This window comes from Pleurodeles waltl, chromosome 7 (genome assembly GCF_031143425.1).
Source record: "Pleurodeles waltl isolate 20211129_DDA chromosome 7, aPleWal1.hap1.20221129, whole genome shotgun sequence".
In the NCBI taxonomy this organism is placed as follows: domain Eukaryota; kingdom Metazoa; phylum Chordata; class Amphibia; order Caudata; family Salamandridae; genus Pleurodeles; species Pleurodeles waltl.
In genome coordinates this window covers 1,493,616,987-1,493,631,634 of record NC_090446.1, presented here as the reverse complement: position 1 = coordinate 1,493,631,634, position 14,648 = coordinate 1,493,616,987, and the positions used below count along the sequence as shown (strand labels likewise).

At 43.4% G+C, this 14,648-nt stretch overlaps 1 protein-coding gene across 1 annotated transcript in view; it reads right to left on the bottom strand.

Moving 5' to 3' along the window:
• Positions 1-1,463: 1,463 nt before the first annotated feature.
• The window catches only part of LOC138246564 (chemerin-like receptor 1), a 68,313-nt gene continuing 55,128 nt past the window's right edge, over positions 1,464-14,648 (bottom strand). The window contains exon 2 of the mRNA XM_069201243.1: positions 1,464-7,532. Coding sequence (XP_069057344.1) covers positions 6,242-7,516 — 1,275 coding nt within the window. The 5' untranslated portion in view covers positions 7,517-7,532 and the 3' untranslated portion in view covers positions 1,464-6,241. The remainder of the gene's footprint in view (positions 7,533-14,648) is intronic.

Sequence of the window (14,648 nt, the reverse complement as noted above, 5' to 3'; positions counted from 1 at the left end):
TACTGGATAGGACACCACTTGGCAGGACAGGAGTCTTAGCAGAGTGTCCAGATATTAGCCGAGGAAGTCTTTGATGGCCCTGAGACTTGATAACAGGAGGCAAGCTCAGTTCAAGCCCTTGGAGATTCTTCACAAACAGGAATATACCACAAAGTCCAGTCTTTGTCCCCTTTTACAGGCAGAATCAGCAATTGCAGGATAGCTCAACAAAGCACAGACAGGGGCAACACTCCTCCTCAGCTCTTCAGCTCTTCTCTTTGGCAGAGGTTCCTCTTGGCTCCAGAAGTGATCTAACTTTCAGGGGTTTTGGGTCCAATACTTATACCCCTTTCTGCCTTTGAAGTAGGCCTACTTTAAATGAAAGTCTCTGTGGTTCACAAGATCCTGCCTTGCCCAGGCCAGGCTACAGACACACACCAAGGGGTTGGAGACTGCATTGTGAGAGGGCAGGCACAGACCATTCAGGTGTAAGTGACCACTCCTCCCTCCACTCTAGCACAGATGGCTCATCAGGATATGCAGGCTACGCCCCAGCTCCCTTTGTCTCACTGTCTAGAGGGGATTCACCAACAGCCCAACTGTCAAACTGGCCCAGACAGGGAATCGACAAACAGGCAGAGTCACAGAATGGTTTAAGCAAGAAAATGCCTACTTCCTAAAAGTGACATTTTCAAACCAACAATCTAAAAACCTACTTCACTAACAGATGTATTTTTAAATTGTGAGTTCAGAGACCCCCAACATCCACATTTCTATCTGCTCTCAAAGGGAATCTGCACCTTAATATTATGTAAAGGCAGACCCCATGTTAACCTATGAGAGAGATAGGCCTTGCAACAGTGAAGACTGAATTTAGCAGCATTTCACTGTTAGGACATGTAACACACATCAGCACATGTCCCGCCTTTAACATACATTGCACCCTGCCCATGAGGCTACATAGGGCCTACCTTAGGGGGGCCTACCTTAGGGGGGCCTTACATGTATAAAAAGGGGAGGTTTAGGCCTGGCACGTGGGTACACTTGCCATTTCGAATTGACAGTTTAAAACTGCACACACAGACACTGCAGTGGCAGGTCTGAGCCATGTTTACAGGGCTACTAACATGGGTGCCACAACCAGCTGCTGGCCCACTAGTAGCATTTGATTTACAGGCCCTGTGCACCTTTAGTGCACTTTACTAGAGATTTAATAGTAAATCAAATATGCCAAACATGAATAAGCCAAATACACATACATTTTACATAGGAGAACTTGCAGTTTAGCACTGGTTAGCAGAGGTAAAGTGCCCAGAGTATCAAAAAACAGCAAAAACACAGTCCAGCACACATCAACAACCTGGGAAGCGGAGGCAAAAAGGTAGGAATGCTAAGTCTAACAAAATGTAATTTAAATGTAAATACACTCCTTATGTATTGTCTGTACTGCCCATGTCCTCTAACCTGCAGAGCTGCAACACTGTTAAAAAAATTGTGATAGCCATTACCAGATGCATTGGATGGTAACGTAGATGACGTTGGTTTGTGAATATGATGGTAGGTTCAGAGTAGTTTACAAGTCCTACATTCTAAAGATAACACAAGTATATTTCACCTATTAGGGAAACATTATACATATTCTAGAAACATTCTGTATCTATCTGACTAGGAATTGATTTTGTACTCAAACTATGATTAATACATACATCGTTTGGGTTACAGACAATCATTTATTTAGAAAAGCGTCCAGTGGAGATGTTACACGAATAATGGAAACGCATTGCACAACTCTATCGCTAAGCATGAAGAACACGATTGTAGAGATAAAATAACATCAGTATTATTAAAATCAAACTAGTAATGAATCCTTAAATCTATGCGCTGTATGTTCAATGAACAATTAAATAAAACTGGAGATCGCACAATATTTACCTTTTGATGCAGTAAAGTAAGACAGCTGCAAATACAAAATACAGGCTACTGCTTTGCTATGGGAATGCAATTTAACAGTGCTGTGTCTAGTTCAAATAAATACAATTATAAGAATGAATTAGAAAAAATATAAATTTAATAAAAATATTTTTTGCATTGTTTCTCTACTCGAACTGGTATTTCCATCTCCTAGCAATACAAATTGTATTTCAAAGATGTAAAATGAACCGTCATATGTATTCATGAATTTATGTAACAGTGTTATATACTGCTCACTCGTTGTGGAATATGTGGCCACCTTACAATAAATGGTAGCCTTGAAATTACATTGAGACATTGACCATTATGGAAATGAGTCAGATATTTGATCAAAGGTAGTAGGTGGAGTCCAATGACGCATAATTCAGGATTAAAGACAGGCAGTAGTAGAACATTTAAGAATCGTACAATAGGAGAGGGACTCGTAGGCACTGGGCCTTGAATGAGTAAAGGAGAGATCACTGCATAGTATAAAATAACATCAAAAATGACATCAAAGCGTGTCAGTAAATAACAATTTCAGGTATGTAACAACGATGGAAGGGCATAAGTGGTCAACGGTGCCACCCAGGTTGTGACAGTGCAGCCAGCAGAAGCTCAGGTAGCAGGAGAAGCAGGCAGTGCCAGGCTTGGGCAGGTTGCAGGTTTAGGAGGATAGGAGGATGTGAGGGGATAAAGGAGGGCGTTGCTCAAGGTCTGATAGCTGAAGGAGGTGTTTGGGTGGTGAAACAGACCAGCAGCTGTGAGGAGAAGCAGTGATGCAGGGATGTAGGACACTCCAGAAGCAGACTGTAATCATTTCTCCCACATACAGGTTGATTACTCAAGACAATTCATTGGAAAGCACTGAGGTCAGCACCTCACTCCTGCACGTTTCCCTTTCACTTGCACTTTACCTGATGAGAAAGCCATTCAGTCCTAAGAGGCTGAAATTCTGGCTATGTGGGGCATTGGGGAAAAAGTGGTACTGGGAGCTGGACTGTGAAGGAAAGGATAGTATGGTGGAGCTGTAGATGCAACAATAAGTCAGAGGAAGGGCTGTGAAGAAGAAGGGAGTTTAAGAGCTAGAGTGTGCCACCTGCTGAGCTTGGGGATGAGAGAATGAAAAATGATCCATGGGCGAATTGAGAGTGGAGGAAAATCAGAATTTTATTGCAAGGTGTATCTGTGAAAACAGATGTTTAATGTTTCTCTAGCAAATGACAATCCTTTTTGCCATCTGGAGGATGACTGTCTTGTTGGGTCTCCCATTATTTAGAACCTGTGCGCATGGTGTCTAAGAGAGATCCCAGTAAAAAACACTCTAGTGTGCTCGGCCATGAAACCTAGCTGCCTTATAGCCTTTGTCCTATGTTGCTTGGAAGAGAATGTAACCAAATCTACTGGTGACATAAAGCCTCTACGGTCTGACTTAATTTAATGAAAGTCCTTATTCCATCTTAAATAATAGAAGTTGCCATCTTTTCTAACTTAGACAATGGAAGTCGTTACCCTTCCAGATTCGACACAGATGCCACCATGATCTTATCTTTCGGAGTGTTATGAAAGTATCAAGTCATTCAACTAATGGCATAGATAAAAAAACCTGATGGGACATTAGTTTGGGACAAGCGTCTACTTTTTACCATGTCAAAGTTAAATCAGAAGAAATACAGAAATATAGCCAAAATAGTGTAGTCTGAATTTATGCCCTTTACCTTCTATGTTCATAAGAAAACTTTGGGGATGCACACCTTGATGAACATAACCTATGTCAGACATTCCTAAACGTATATCAGAAATTACAATTTATGATAAGATATAATATATATAAGGACTGCCACTGGGCCACTTGTCAGGAGAAGTCTTTTGCACAAATTATCACATGCGATTCTGCCAGAGACTGTCTCGCCTACTGCTAGCCCATTTTGCAGATGCTACATCTCACCTAAAGCCGAGTTGTAAAGGACCACTACGGCAGCACGTGTTTTACCTTCACAGCGAACACTGTCTTCATGCCTCCACTGATAAAGACAGATTTTGCTGTCAACAAGGTAAGCAGTGTGTCTTCTCTGTAAGAAACTCTAGACTGCAAGTTGCTCTGCCTTCCATGCACGCTTAGTGTAGCACATAGATGTAGGTGTTAGGTTCTTGATGACATTTTAACCATGTTCAAATTGTTCATTTTATTCTTGTTATTTTTAATGTTCCTTCTTGCTGTTTTCATAATATTCTGTTTAGTTTTCTTAGACGTACTGATAAATAGGTTATTCCTGTAATAATGAATACTTTATACTTAAAAGTGTTCATTCTTCTTAGTGCAGTGTGGGTGATACTGTGAATCATGAAATGGGTGTGTTACTGTTACCATGGTGTCTCTGATCCCCTAATAGCATTGTTAGTAACCCCAAAGCAAGCAATACCTGTATGTCAATTACACGTAGAATAGTGTTCTACGGGGCTAAAATAACCTACCTTTCACATTCATTGTTGGTATATTGAACCATGTTTACAAGTGTCACCCGTAGGTTCGAAAGCACACCTTGTAGAACTACACCAGACTCAAAGTTTACACAACACTGGTACCTGTGGACTAAGCCAATAGACTCCTCAAATCCATGGCTGAAGGGAGCAACACATCCCTGAGCACTACACTCTAATGGCAGAATGGCATCACACCAAATTTGGCAAAAAAATAGATCTTAACCAGACAGTGTGTTTTTCACGATTTGGTGCAAATCTGCCAGTAGTAGTGTTTGAGAAATTAAGGTTCAGAATGTATGTGCATCTGGTTGGCTGAGTTTGCAGGACTCTCACCAGCATCCCACAAGCATGCAACTTTAAATAATAGAGTGATATGATTGTCAGAGGGGTGTTTTTTCCATTGGTTGTCTTGCACAAACACAGAGGAGCGGTAGCTTTCTCTGTTTGCCTGGCCACAACATGAAGAGAAATGTTGCAGTGGCCATTACTGGACATGGGGAGTCCGTCCCCTTATCCTGAACAAGAAAATTATCTAGCGGGACAAAAACCATTTGCAAACCAAAGGGGGTGGGCATGAGTGTCTATAGTCAGTTGGCCACATATGGGCATTTGGTTCTGCAGCTAACCAACTCCGTGCATGGTCAGACTGTGTGTGGCTGTGGCTACCAGCAAGAAGTCGGGCACAGGTCCTGCCTAGAGCCAGGCCCTGTTGCCAACCCAATGCCGAGCACAGCCAAAGGCAGTGATTGGCGGGGTTTGGCTGGCTGCAGTGGCTTGGCCAGAGGCACAGCAGTCGTGTGCGGCAGGGGGTTGTCTGCTGGAGGGGTTGGGTGCAGGGACTGGCTGCTGCCAATCCCATGCTGCGCTTGGCCTCTGGCGGTGCATGGCATGGTATATGTAGGTATGGTAATAAAATATTAATTTGCATTGAAAAAATGCAGAACTTCACTGAAAAAATCAAAGGGTAAAGTGACACTATAGTCAGGTGAAAAGGTCAGTTTGGTGCCCTCGCTATGCACAGCTTAAGACCCTGCATATTACATCACTCATGCCATATTCCTTGACCATATTCTTAATATCAATATGCCATATGAAATGGCATCTTTGATTACGACACTGTGCATGGCGAGGGTGCGAGTTGTATCTTATTCGATTAACTATAACTGTTGATTTTTTTTTTTTTTTTCAGTTTAAAAAGGTATGTTGCAACTGACATTTTTACCTAACTATAACATCACTTTACCTTTGTTTCTTCAGTGAATTTATTCTCTCTCTCTCTCTCTCTGTCTCTCTCACTCTCTCTCTTTGTCTCTCTCTCTATCTATATATATATATAAATATATATATAGATAGAGAGAGAGAGACATACGTATTTGTGGTAAAGGTATGCATTGTAAAGTCATACATATTTCATATCTCTTCGACAGACAGGATGACACGAGTAGAAGAGACATGACTAGATGATTCAAGGGAAAGTAGAAATAAATGTTCAGAACAGTCAAAGAAAAAGGTTGCTCCATAGCTGCAGGCGACTTATAGTATGACGTTTTACACTGATATGTGAGGAACCTGAATAGAGTAGTCGTTGTTCTGAGATTTTCTCGTTGCCTATTGGATTGTAAAGCACCACAGTACCATCACATCTCATTCAATCATTGGGGAAAGTCACATTGTGACTGTTACTGTCAATGCATAATGCTTCTCAATTGAAATCAGGAAAATCTCACAGGGACAGCAAAATAAAAAATGTGGAGCAAACGAATGTTGTTAGCTGTGCAACTGGTACCACTGGATAGTAATAGTCCAGTTTAATTGAATGGCTAATAATTCACTGGTCTGTCAACGGCACCTGTTGCATGGGAAGCTTTTTGCTGGCCATCCGGTCAACAGACGTGTCTAGTTCCGACATAGTCTTGGACTGGTTCCTGGAGTAACGGGAATCCTGCGAAGCATCTTCTTTGAAAGCACCTTCTAACTGTGCCAAGAAAGATTTGCGGATTGTGCTCCTGGCATCCTGACCGAGCAACACATAGAGGATGGGATTAACACAACTGTTTAGGAACGCTAAATTTGTAGCAAGGGGGATGCCAACTTTTAGCGCTCTCTGGAATGCACAACTGGTCCCTTTGTGAGTGCTTATTTCTAGGAAGGCAAAGATGTGGAAGGGCAGCCAACAAAAGAAAAAACACACAATGACTGCAGTCATTATTAAGAAGGGCTTTCGTGATTTGTTGGACATTCGGTTTCTTACTATCCGCCAGGAGATTATTCCATAACAGACAACGATGACCATGAAGGGAATGAGAAAGCCAAACACGAATCTGGTGACGCCCATGGCCTTATGCCTCTTCTGAAACAAAAGAATGTTTTCTGGTTTGGTTAGGTCAGCATAATTAGTGAAGCAGGCTGTGGTGTTTGTCTTCCTGGATACAGTGGTGTCACGGAAATAAAGGATTGGTGAGCTAAAGATGAGAGCAAGAATCCAAATGACCAGAGCAATGATGGAAGCCAGCCTGAGGCTTCTGTGGTTCTGACACCACACTGGAAGTACCACTGAAAAACAGCGGTCAATGCTGATAATGGTCAGGAAGAAGACACTTGCATACAGATTGATGAAGCTGACACCCGAATTCATTTTGCACAGGAATTTCCCAAAGGACCAATGGAAGTCCATGGCAGTGAAAGCGATGCTGAGGGGGAGGAAAAGGGTGAAGATGAAGTCAGCAATGGCCAGATTCAGGAACCATACAGTGTTCACAGTTTTTTTCATCTTGAAACCAGTAACCCAGATAACCAGGCCATTACCCATCACACCCAGGAGGAATGCCACGCTGTACAACACCACCGATAAGGTATTCATGCTGTTCACAATATTTGTGTCCTCTTCACACTTCTTAGGCTGAGAACGCCCTCTGCTGGTGTTTGCTAAAGTAGAGGCAATGGTTGAGGAGAAAAGAAATCTGGTTGCATCTTCTGACGCTGAGGTCATGTTTTCTGTAAGCAGGGACACAATCTCCATACTTGATGTTGCATTATCCATTATTGTGATAATATTGCCATTCGTGGACATCATGGCTTCGATCACCAATGAGATATTCTTCATCTGTTCTCCTAAAATACTGAAAACAATATGAATAATATTATTTTGGTGCACAGCCTAGTCGGTGTAAAGATTAAACAAAATATACTTTTCACACAAAGTGGGAAATGATGTATACTTCTGAATTTAAGGTGGAGTATACCTTTCTATTGCTTTGGAAGACCTCAAATTCCAATTAGCTGGTTGTGAATTTTCCTTAGTTCTGCTTTGCAGACAGGAGGTGAAGAGCCACTCACAACGGGGAAATGTGCTTCTTGGGGCGGAAATGTCTCCTGCACGGTATGCACTCATATCCCCTGTGAGTATCTTGTGTCCGGGGTTTTAGATTTTAGCCTAAACGTTTTGCAAATCTAGCAGGTGTGTGAATGCCTAGACCTCTCCCTGATGTGCGTGAGGACCTGGTCCTGTCTTGAACTGGAGGGAACCGCAGAGTGTGCTCTCCATAGAGGTAGTGAAGGACCGCTCTGTCAATGGTTCTAGCATGTAGAGCAGCGGTTGAAGCATACGCGCTTCATTGATCTGTAGTTGTGACCAGACCTTGTTATCTGTGCCGCAGAAGTGGTATTTTACTGGTCCACTCATGTAAAGTTTCAATGATACTCCCTAACCTGGATCCTTGCACTGACATCTCAATGCGTGCTGCCTGTATGTATATAGTGAACCAGAGAGAATGAGGCCTGCGGATTTTGTAAAAAAGTGGTTTATTATTTGGGTGAATTGAGTCCATCACAAGGCATAATGCCAGAACATTTCAGGGTAAAACACAGTTTCAGTCATTTGCAACTCGCAAAATTGTATGCAGAAAGGTGTCTCAGACACCTTCTGCGACTCGCTATGGGGTCGCAAAGACCCACCTCATGAATATTAATGAGGTGGGTCGCATTTTGCGACCCCATAGCGAGTCCATGCACTCACAGGGATGGTGGCCTCTGAAGACAGCAGACCTCCATGTCTGTGACTGCTTTTTTAATAAAGCAGTTTTTTTTTCTTTTTGCAGCCCGTTTTCCTTAAAGGAAAACGATTTGCAAAAAGAAAAACTTCAGAAACCATTTAGTTTCGTTTTTTCAGAGCAGGCAGTGGTCCATAGGACCACTGCCTGCTCTGAAAAAACATTTTTTTCGGCATTCACAAAGGGGAAGGGGTCCCATGGGGACCCCTTCCCTTGGGCCCCTTCCCCTTTGCGAATGAGTTACCACCCACTTCAAGTGGGTGGTAACTGCGAGTTGGTTTACGACCGCATTCGCAGTCACAAAGCAACTCAGCATGGCGATGCGGTCGCAAATAAGAAGGGAACACCCCTTCCTATTTGCGAGTCGCATCCTCAAATACCGACTCGCAATTTGAGGTTGTGCAACGCGTTCGGCCTTTTGCATGCCGCAAACTGCGTTTTTTGCAGTTTGCTACATGCAAAAGGCTTCCTACATCTGGCCCTTAGCAGCAACAAAACAATTAAAGTATTAAAACACAACAAAATAAAAATCCCCAAAATAGTTAAATATTTGTTGGTCAAAAATGACACTAAAATGACAAAAATCCAATTAGTGAAACCGGAGATGTTTTTTTTTTAAAGAATAAAGGCAAAAAGCACCAAGAAAAAGTAAAATGCCAACTAAGTCACTTTTCAGGTTGACGAGGACCCAGGCACAATTTTAGGCAGGCTGTGATGGAGCATGGTGAGATACACCAACTGGCCATCACAGATTTTATTTTTTGACTTAGGGACTGGTTTGGGTTCGGCTGACGGGTCACTCTGCCACAAACGGGATGGATAACCCATCCGCCGTATTACAAGACAAGTACATTACATCGAATGGAACTTTTAATCCGGCAGACAGGACATCTGTCATTGGTGCCCCTGGAAATAATCATTAAAAATAGTATTTGATTTGTTCCAGTATTAAAGGTAGTAGCATTTTGATTTTATCCTGAACAGCAGTTTTTCTCATTGAGCAGCTCAAGCGATCTTACAGTGCAAACAGGCTTTGGGGCTAATCACTGACGGTTCATGCCAATACTAAGGCCCATATTTATACTTTTTTTGCTCTGTATTTGCATCATTTTTTGATGCAAAAGCGGCACAAACTTACAAAATATAATTGTATTTTGTGAGTTTGCGCCGCTTCTGCATCCGAAAATGACACAAATGTGGTGCAAATATGGGCCTAAATTCTGGCATGTACCACATTTAAATACCAGGCACCCTTCATGGGTGATGTATTTAACATTGATATTATATATAATTTATTATATAATATCTTATATAATAATACTTAAAATTGGGGTTCTTTCCTGTCAAAAAGGGTAGCAGTCAGGCTCCGCAGGGAGACCTGAAGGCATGTTTCCTTTGCCAGCCTAGTGGATGGCGCAACTGTGATGCAGTCTATAGATCACGTTTAGAATCTCTATGCAATTGCTGTATTTTCCTATGCTGGAAAGTTAAATATGTCAGGAGTTAGACAATTGTGTCATGTTCTATGGGTCAGAACACATATGCTGGGATTTTCATAGTGGTGTCCCAGTGAAAAGGAGATGATCATGCAATAGGAGGAACTTTCTCCCAGATTCCCTTTTGGAAACCCCCAGACTATTCATGTTTACAAGGTGGAGGTTAAGTTATTTTCCCAGGTAGTAGAAGTGTGTTGCTGATATTCTTAAGCTGGAAGGTGGGAAGCTGCACACTGATGTGGGACAATAGAGTCAGCACTGCCCTTAGAAATTTGATTATGTCCCCTTGCTTCAAAGAGTTGGTGATTCGATTTCCTGGGCACTGGCATTTGATAGATGTATAAAGTATTTGTATAGCGCAAACTTAGCCAAAAGGCTATGGAGCATGTTGTTATGTTACAGGTATTTATATTATGCCTCGCTGCCCAGGAGAGAGCTTCCCAGAGCACCTAGAATAAGAAAGATGAGAAAATATAAAGTCCACCAACACCTCCAAAGCAACCAGGTCTAAGAGGTTTCCAGAAGGTCAAAGGATTTGTGCTGTATTGCAGGGCCACCAGGAGGTTGTTCCAGAGTTTAGGGACAAGTGGAGATGCTTCTCTGTCTAGTTAAAGTGAAGAACAAACATCAGGTTATGAGCAGATGATCAAAGACACCTTTAAGGGCAATAAACCTCTTAAAGGGAATTAAGGATATGAAGGCCAGTTTTATTCAAGACGTGATGAGTAACACATATTGCCTTAAATTGTATGCCCTTCTCTAAAGGCAGCAAATGCTGACTCTAGCTGCTTAGATACCGAATGAGATTTGGTTAGCTGTCCCACCAATCTCTCAGCAGCAAAGGAGGTACAATTAATGCAAACCTTCTGTCTCCTAGGGGGGTGGGAAGGTAAAAAAAATCTGTCTTTTCCATCTTGGAGTGGGGGTGTGAGGAATGCCAGAGTGCAATACCTGCACCATTTTCTTTTGCCCGAAAGGCAACATCCCGGGTGTCAGGTGGACTTTCTACCCATCAGGGACAAGCTTGGAGAAACCTCCCCAGTTTGGACAAACCTAGCAGCCCCCAGGAGGGTAGAAAGACACTATTCCCGCTTCTAGGGTAGGGGTGTAGCTCAGTGCCAGGGTAGGCTCCACCTTGTTTTTGTTTGTTTTGGTGTCACTTTCAATTCCTGGTAGGCATTATGCCCAAGGGCAACTTGAAGGTGAACCCTCTGTCCGCCCCGGGGGCAGTAAGACCTGTAAGACTTGTTTTGGAAGGGGTGTGGCCAATACCAGAGGGCAACACCTGCTACACTTTCTTTTTCCACATTGGCAAAATCTATCAGGTGGACTGTTTACCCCGGGCAGATTTGGGGCAACCTCCCCAGTTGGGACTAACATCCTATGAACCTTCCTGGAATGGGGGTGTGGCTCAACACCAGGGTAAGCAGCACCCTCCTTTTATTTATTTTGGCATTTTTTTTAATTCCCAGGTGTGTAGTGGGCTTTCTGCCCTCCTGAGGCATATTGGGGCAAACCTCCTGCTTGCCCCTGTGGGGGGGCAAAAATACAGTTTTTTCTTCTTTTGGGGTGTGGTGTGGCCGATGGCGGAGTGCAACCCCACACCACTTTCTCTTGCCCCAAAGGCAAAGTCTTTGGTCTCAGATGGACTTTCTACACTCACCAAGGGTGTTTGGGGCAACCTCCCCAATTGGATCACACCTCCTAGCAGCCTCCAGGGGGATCACAAAGATACTATTGATCTATCAGGAGCAGGGGTGTAGCTTGATGCCAGAGTAGGCCACACAATCCTTTTGAGCCTTTATTTTTTGCACCATTTTGAATTCCCCGGTGTGTAAAGGGCCCCCTACGAACAAATTGAAGGCAAACCACCTGACTTGTTTGTCCCATTTGGGGTGGGATGGGGTGTGGCCAATGCCAGAGTGCAACACCCACACCATTTTCTTTTGCTCCAAAGGCAAAATCCCTGGTGCCAGGTGCACTTTCTACCCTCCCAGGGGCAGGTTTGCAGCAACCTTCCCAATAGGGACAAACCTCCTATCCCCAGGAAGGCAGAAAGACTCTATTGCCCCTTCTGGGGCAGGGGTATAATTCCATGCCAGGGTAGGTCACACCGTCCTTTTGCTTGTTTTGGTGCCATTTTGAATTTCCTGGTTTGTAGTAAACTTTCTGGCCTGCCGAGGGACAAATTGAAAGCATGACCCCTGTCTGGCATAGGAGATGGGGGCAGAGAAACTGGTTTGTCCCACTTGGGGTGTGGATGTGGTCAATGCAAGAGTGCAACGCCCACACCACTTACAATTGCTCTAGATGAAAAATCACTGGTGTCAGGTGTACTTTCTACCACACAAAGGGGGGAATTTGGTGCAACCTTCTGGGGTGGGTTGTGCCTTGATGCCAGGTTAGACCACACCTTTGTGTTGTTTTGATACCATTTTCCATTCACTGATGTTTAGTGGGATTTCTGCCCTCCCTCAGGGAGGCAGATCGGGGCAAACTTCCAAACTGCCTCCCAGGTAGGGCAGAAAGTCTGCCCCTTTTGGGGTGGGCGCATGGCCATGCCAATGGTGGGCAGCATTCATCCCTCAATTTTCTACTCTTTCTTATTTCTTGAGTTCAGTGGGCTTTGGTGATTGCCCCATCTGCCCCCCCATTGGGGTAGAAAGACAATGCATTTTTGGGGGGGTGGGTGTGGCCATGTCCAAAATGGGCAGCCTCTAGCCCTTTATGTATTCATAAAATGGCCTGGTGTCTAGTGGGCTTTTTGACCCCTGGGGGACAGATTAGGGTAAATCACCTCCCACCACCCAACCCCGGGGCAGCCGAAAGACTGTTGAGCCATTTTTAGGATGGGACATTGTCATTCACATGGTGGGAAGTCACCACCCTTATGTCTTTTTATAACTATTCCATGATGTCCAGTGGGCTTAATGCTCCCCGGGGGCTGATTAGGGGTAGTCTCTCCATCCACCTTTGGAAGGGCAGAAAGACTGTTTACATATTTGTTGAGGAGGCGGCATGGCCATTCCCATGGTGGGCAGCCCCTATACCTGTATTCCTATAATTTTTTCCCTGGTATCTAGTGGGGTGTCTGCCCCAGGGAGTCGGATTGGAGTTAATCACCCCCCCCCCCAGGAGGTGGGGGGGGGAGAAAAATAACTGGAAATACTGTTGAGATATTTTTGGGTGGAGGCATGGCCATGCACACAGTAAGCAGCTCCCTCCCTGATATTACTTTTATTTATTATTTTTCCTTTTGTCTAGTGGCCTTTCTGCCCCTCTCCCTGGGGTAAATTGGTGGTAAGCACCCCCACCCACCTACCAGAGGGGGGACAGAAAGATTTACATGGCGGGGTGAGAGAAGCACAAGCCTTTGCCTAAGGGGCTGCTCCCTGTTATGTAGTGGGTGGATTCCTGCTTGGGGATGACTTTCCTGTGGCGATCCTCAAGTAGAGATCCACTGGGTAGAGATACCATTGGAAAGGGGAGCTTCCAATTAAATTAAAAAACTTTAAAAAAACAAAATGGAGGCTGACAATATATATGTATATATATATATATATATATATATACTGTATATATATATATATATATATATTAAGCTCCAACAGATCCATGAAGAAAGGCGCGCTCTGCTCGTCGATGCAGGCATCGGGGAAGGACCTGTTCCCATAAATCATTTGCCAGCTTAACATTTAAGTTAAAGATGCCGCACTCACAGAATTGTGATTAATCCTATTTTATTTAATGAAAAAACAACCCCACCAACTATCACCAACGCGTTTCGACCCTCTCGGTCTTGATCACAGTCAACTTAAATGTTAAGCTGGCAAATTATATATATATATATATATATATATATATATATATATATATATAAATTTGCATAGATATATAGATATAGGTATATATTTAGATACCTCCTACTGGCAGCCACCAGTAGGTAGTTATAGTTAGGACCTAGTTTCTATAGAAAAAGCATTTTTTTACTTGGCTATATCTTTGGTGAACTATGATGAATAGTCATGAAATGTTACAAAAAAGGTGCTAAGTTGGGTCTTGTGCATGGAAGGTTACATGGTGATCCGTCAAGCGGGGGCCGTGAAAATGAGGGCATTAAAAAAAAGTGTATTTCCCATTTTTATTCAAATAGTAATTTTAGACATGACTGTAGGCCGAACCACTAGACAGAATTACACCAACTTAAAAAAAAAAAGGTAGCTCTTGGTCCAGAAAGTGCCCTTTTTTATTTGGTGCGAATCCATTTAGTAGTTTTTGAGATATTAATAGAAAACCAAAGAGGTGCAACCACTTCGCGAATTCTCCCTTTTTCGTGCAGAGATCTGATTGGCTACCAGCACTTCAACCAGGAAGTGAAGGCAGCATTTTGGGAACCGGCTTCAGCCGTGTCCCAAAAAGACATGCAAAAACAATGGGCACAGGGTAGGTATACCCTTGCCCCGTTGCCTTGGTCATGAGTTCCCCCTGGGACTCCGCCAGGGCTAGAAAGTGTTTTTAAAAAAAATTCTGCAAAATCATCAGGAGGATCCATAGATTTTGCCAAGAATTAAAAATAAAAGCATGGTCTCCTGCACGGTTAAGTAATTTTGTCCTCGGGTGGTCCAGTGGGCAAGGCCAATGTAATATAAAAGGAGGGGGTTTACGAGGCCCCCTTCCTGGGTCTTTTAGA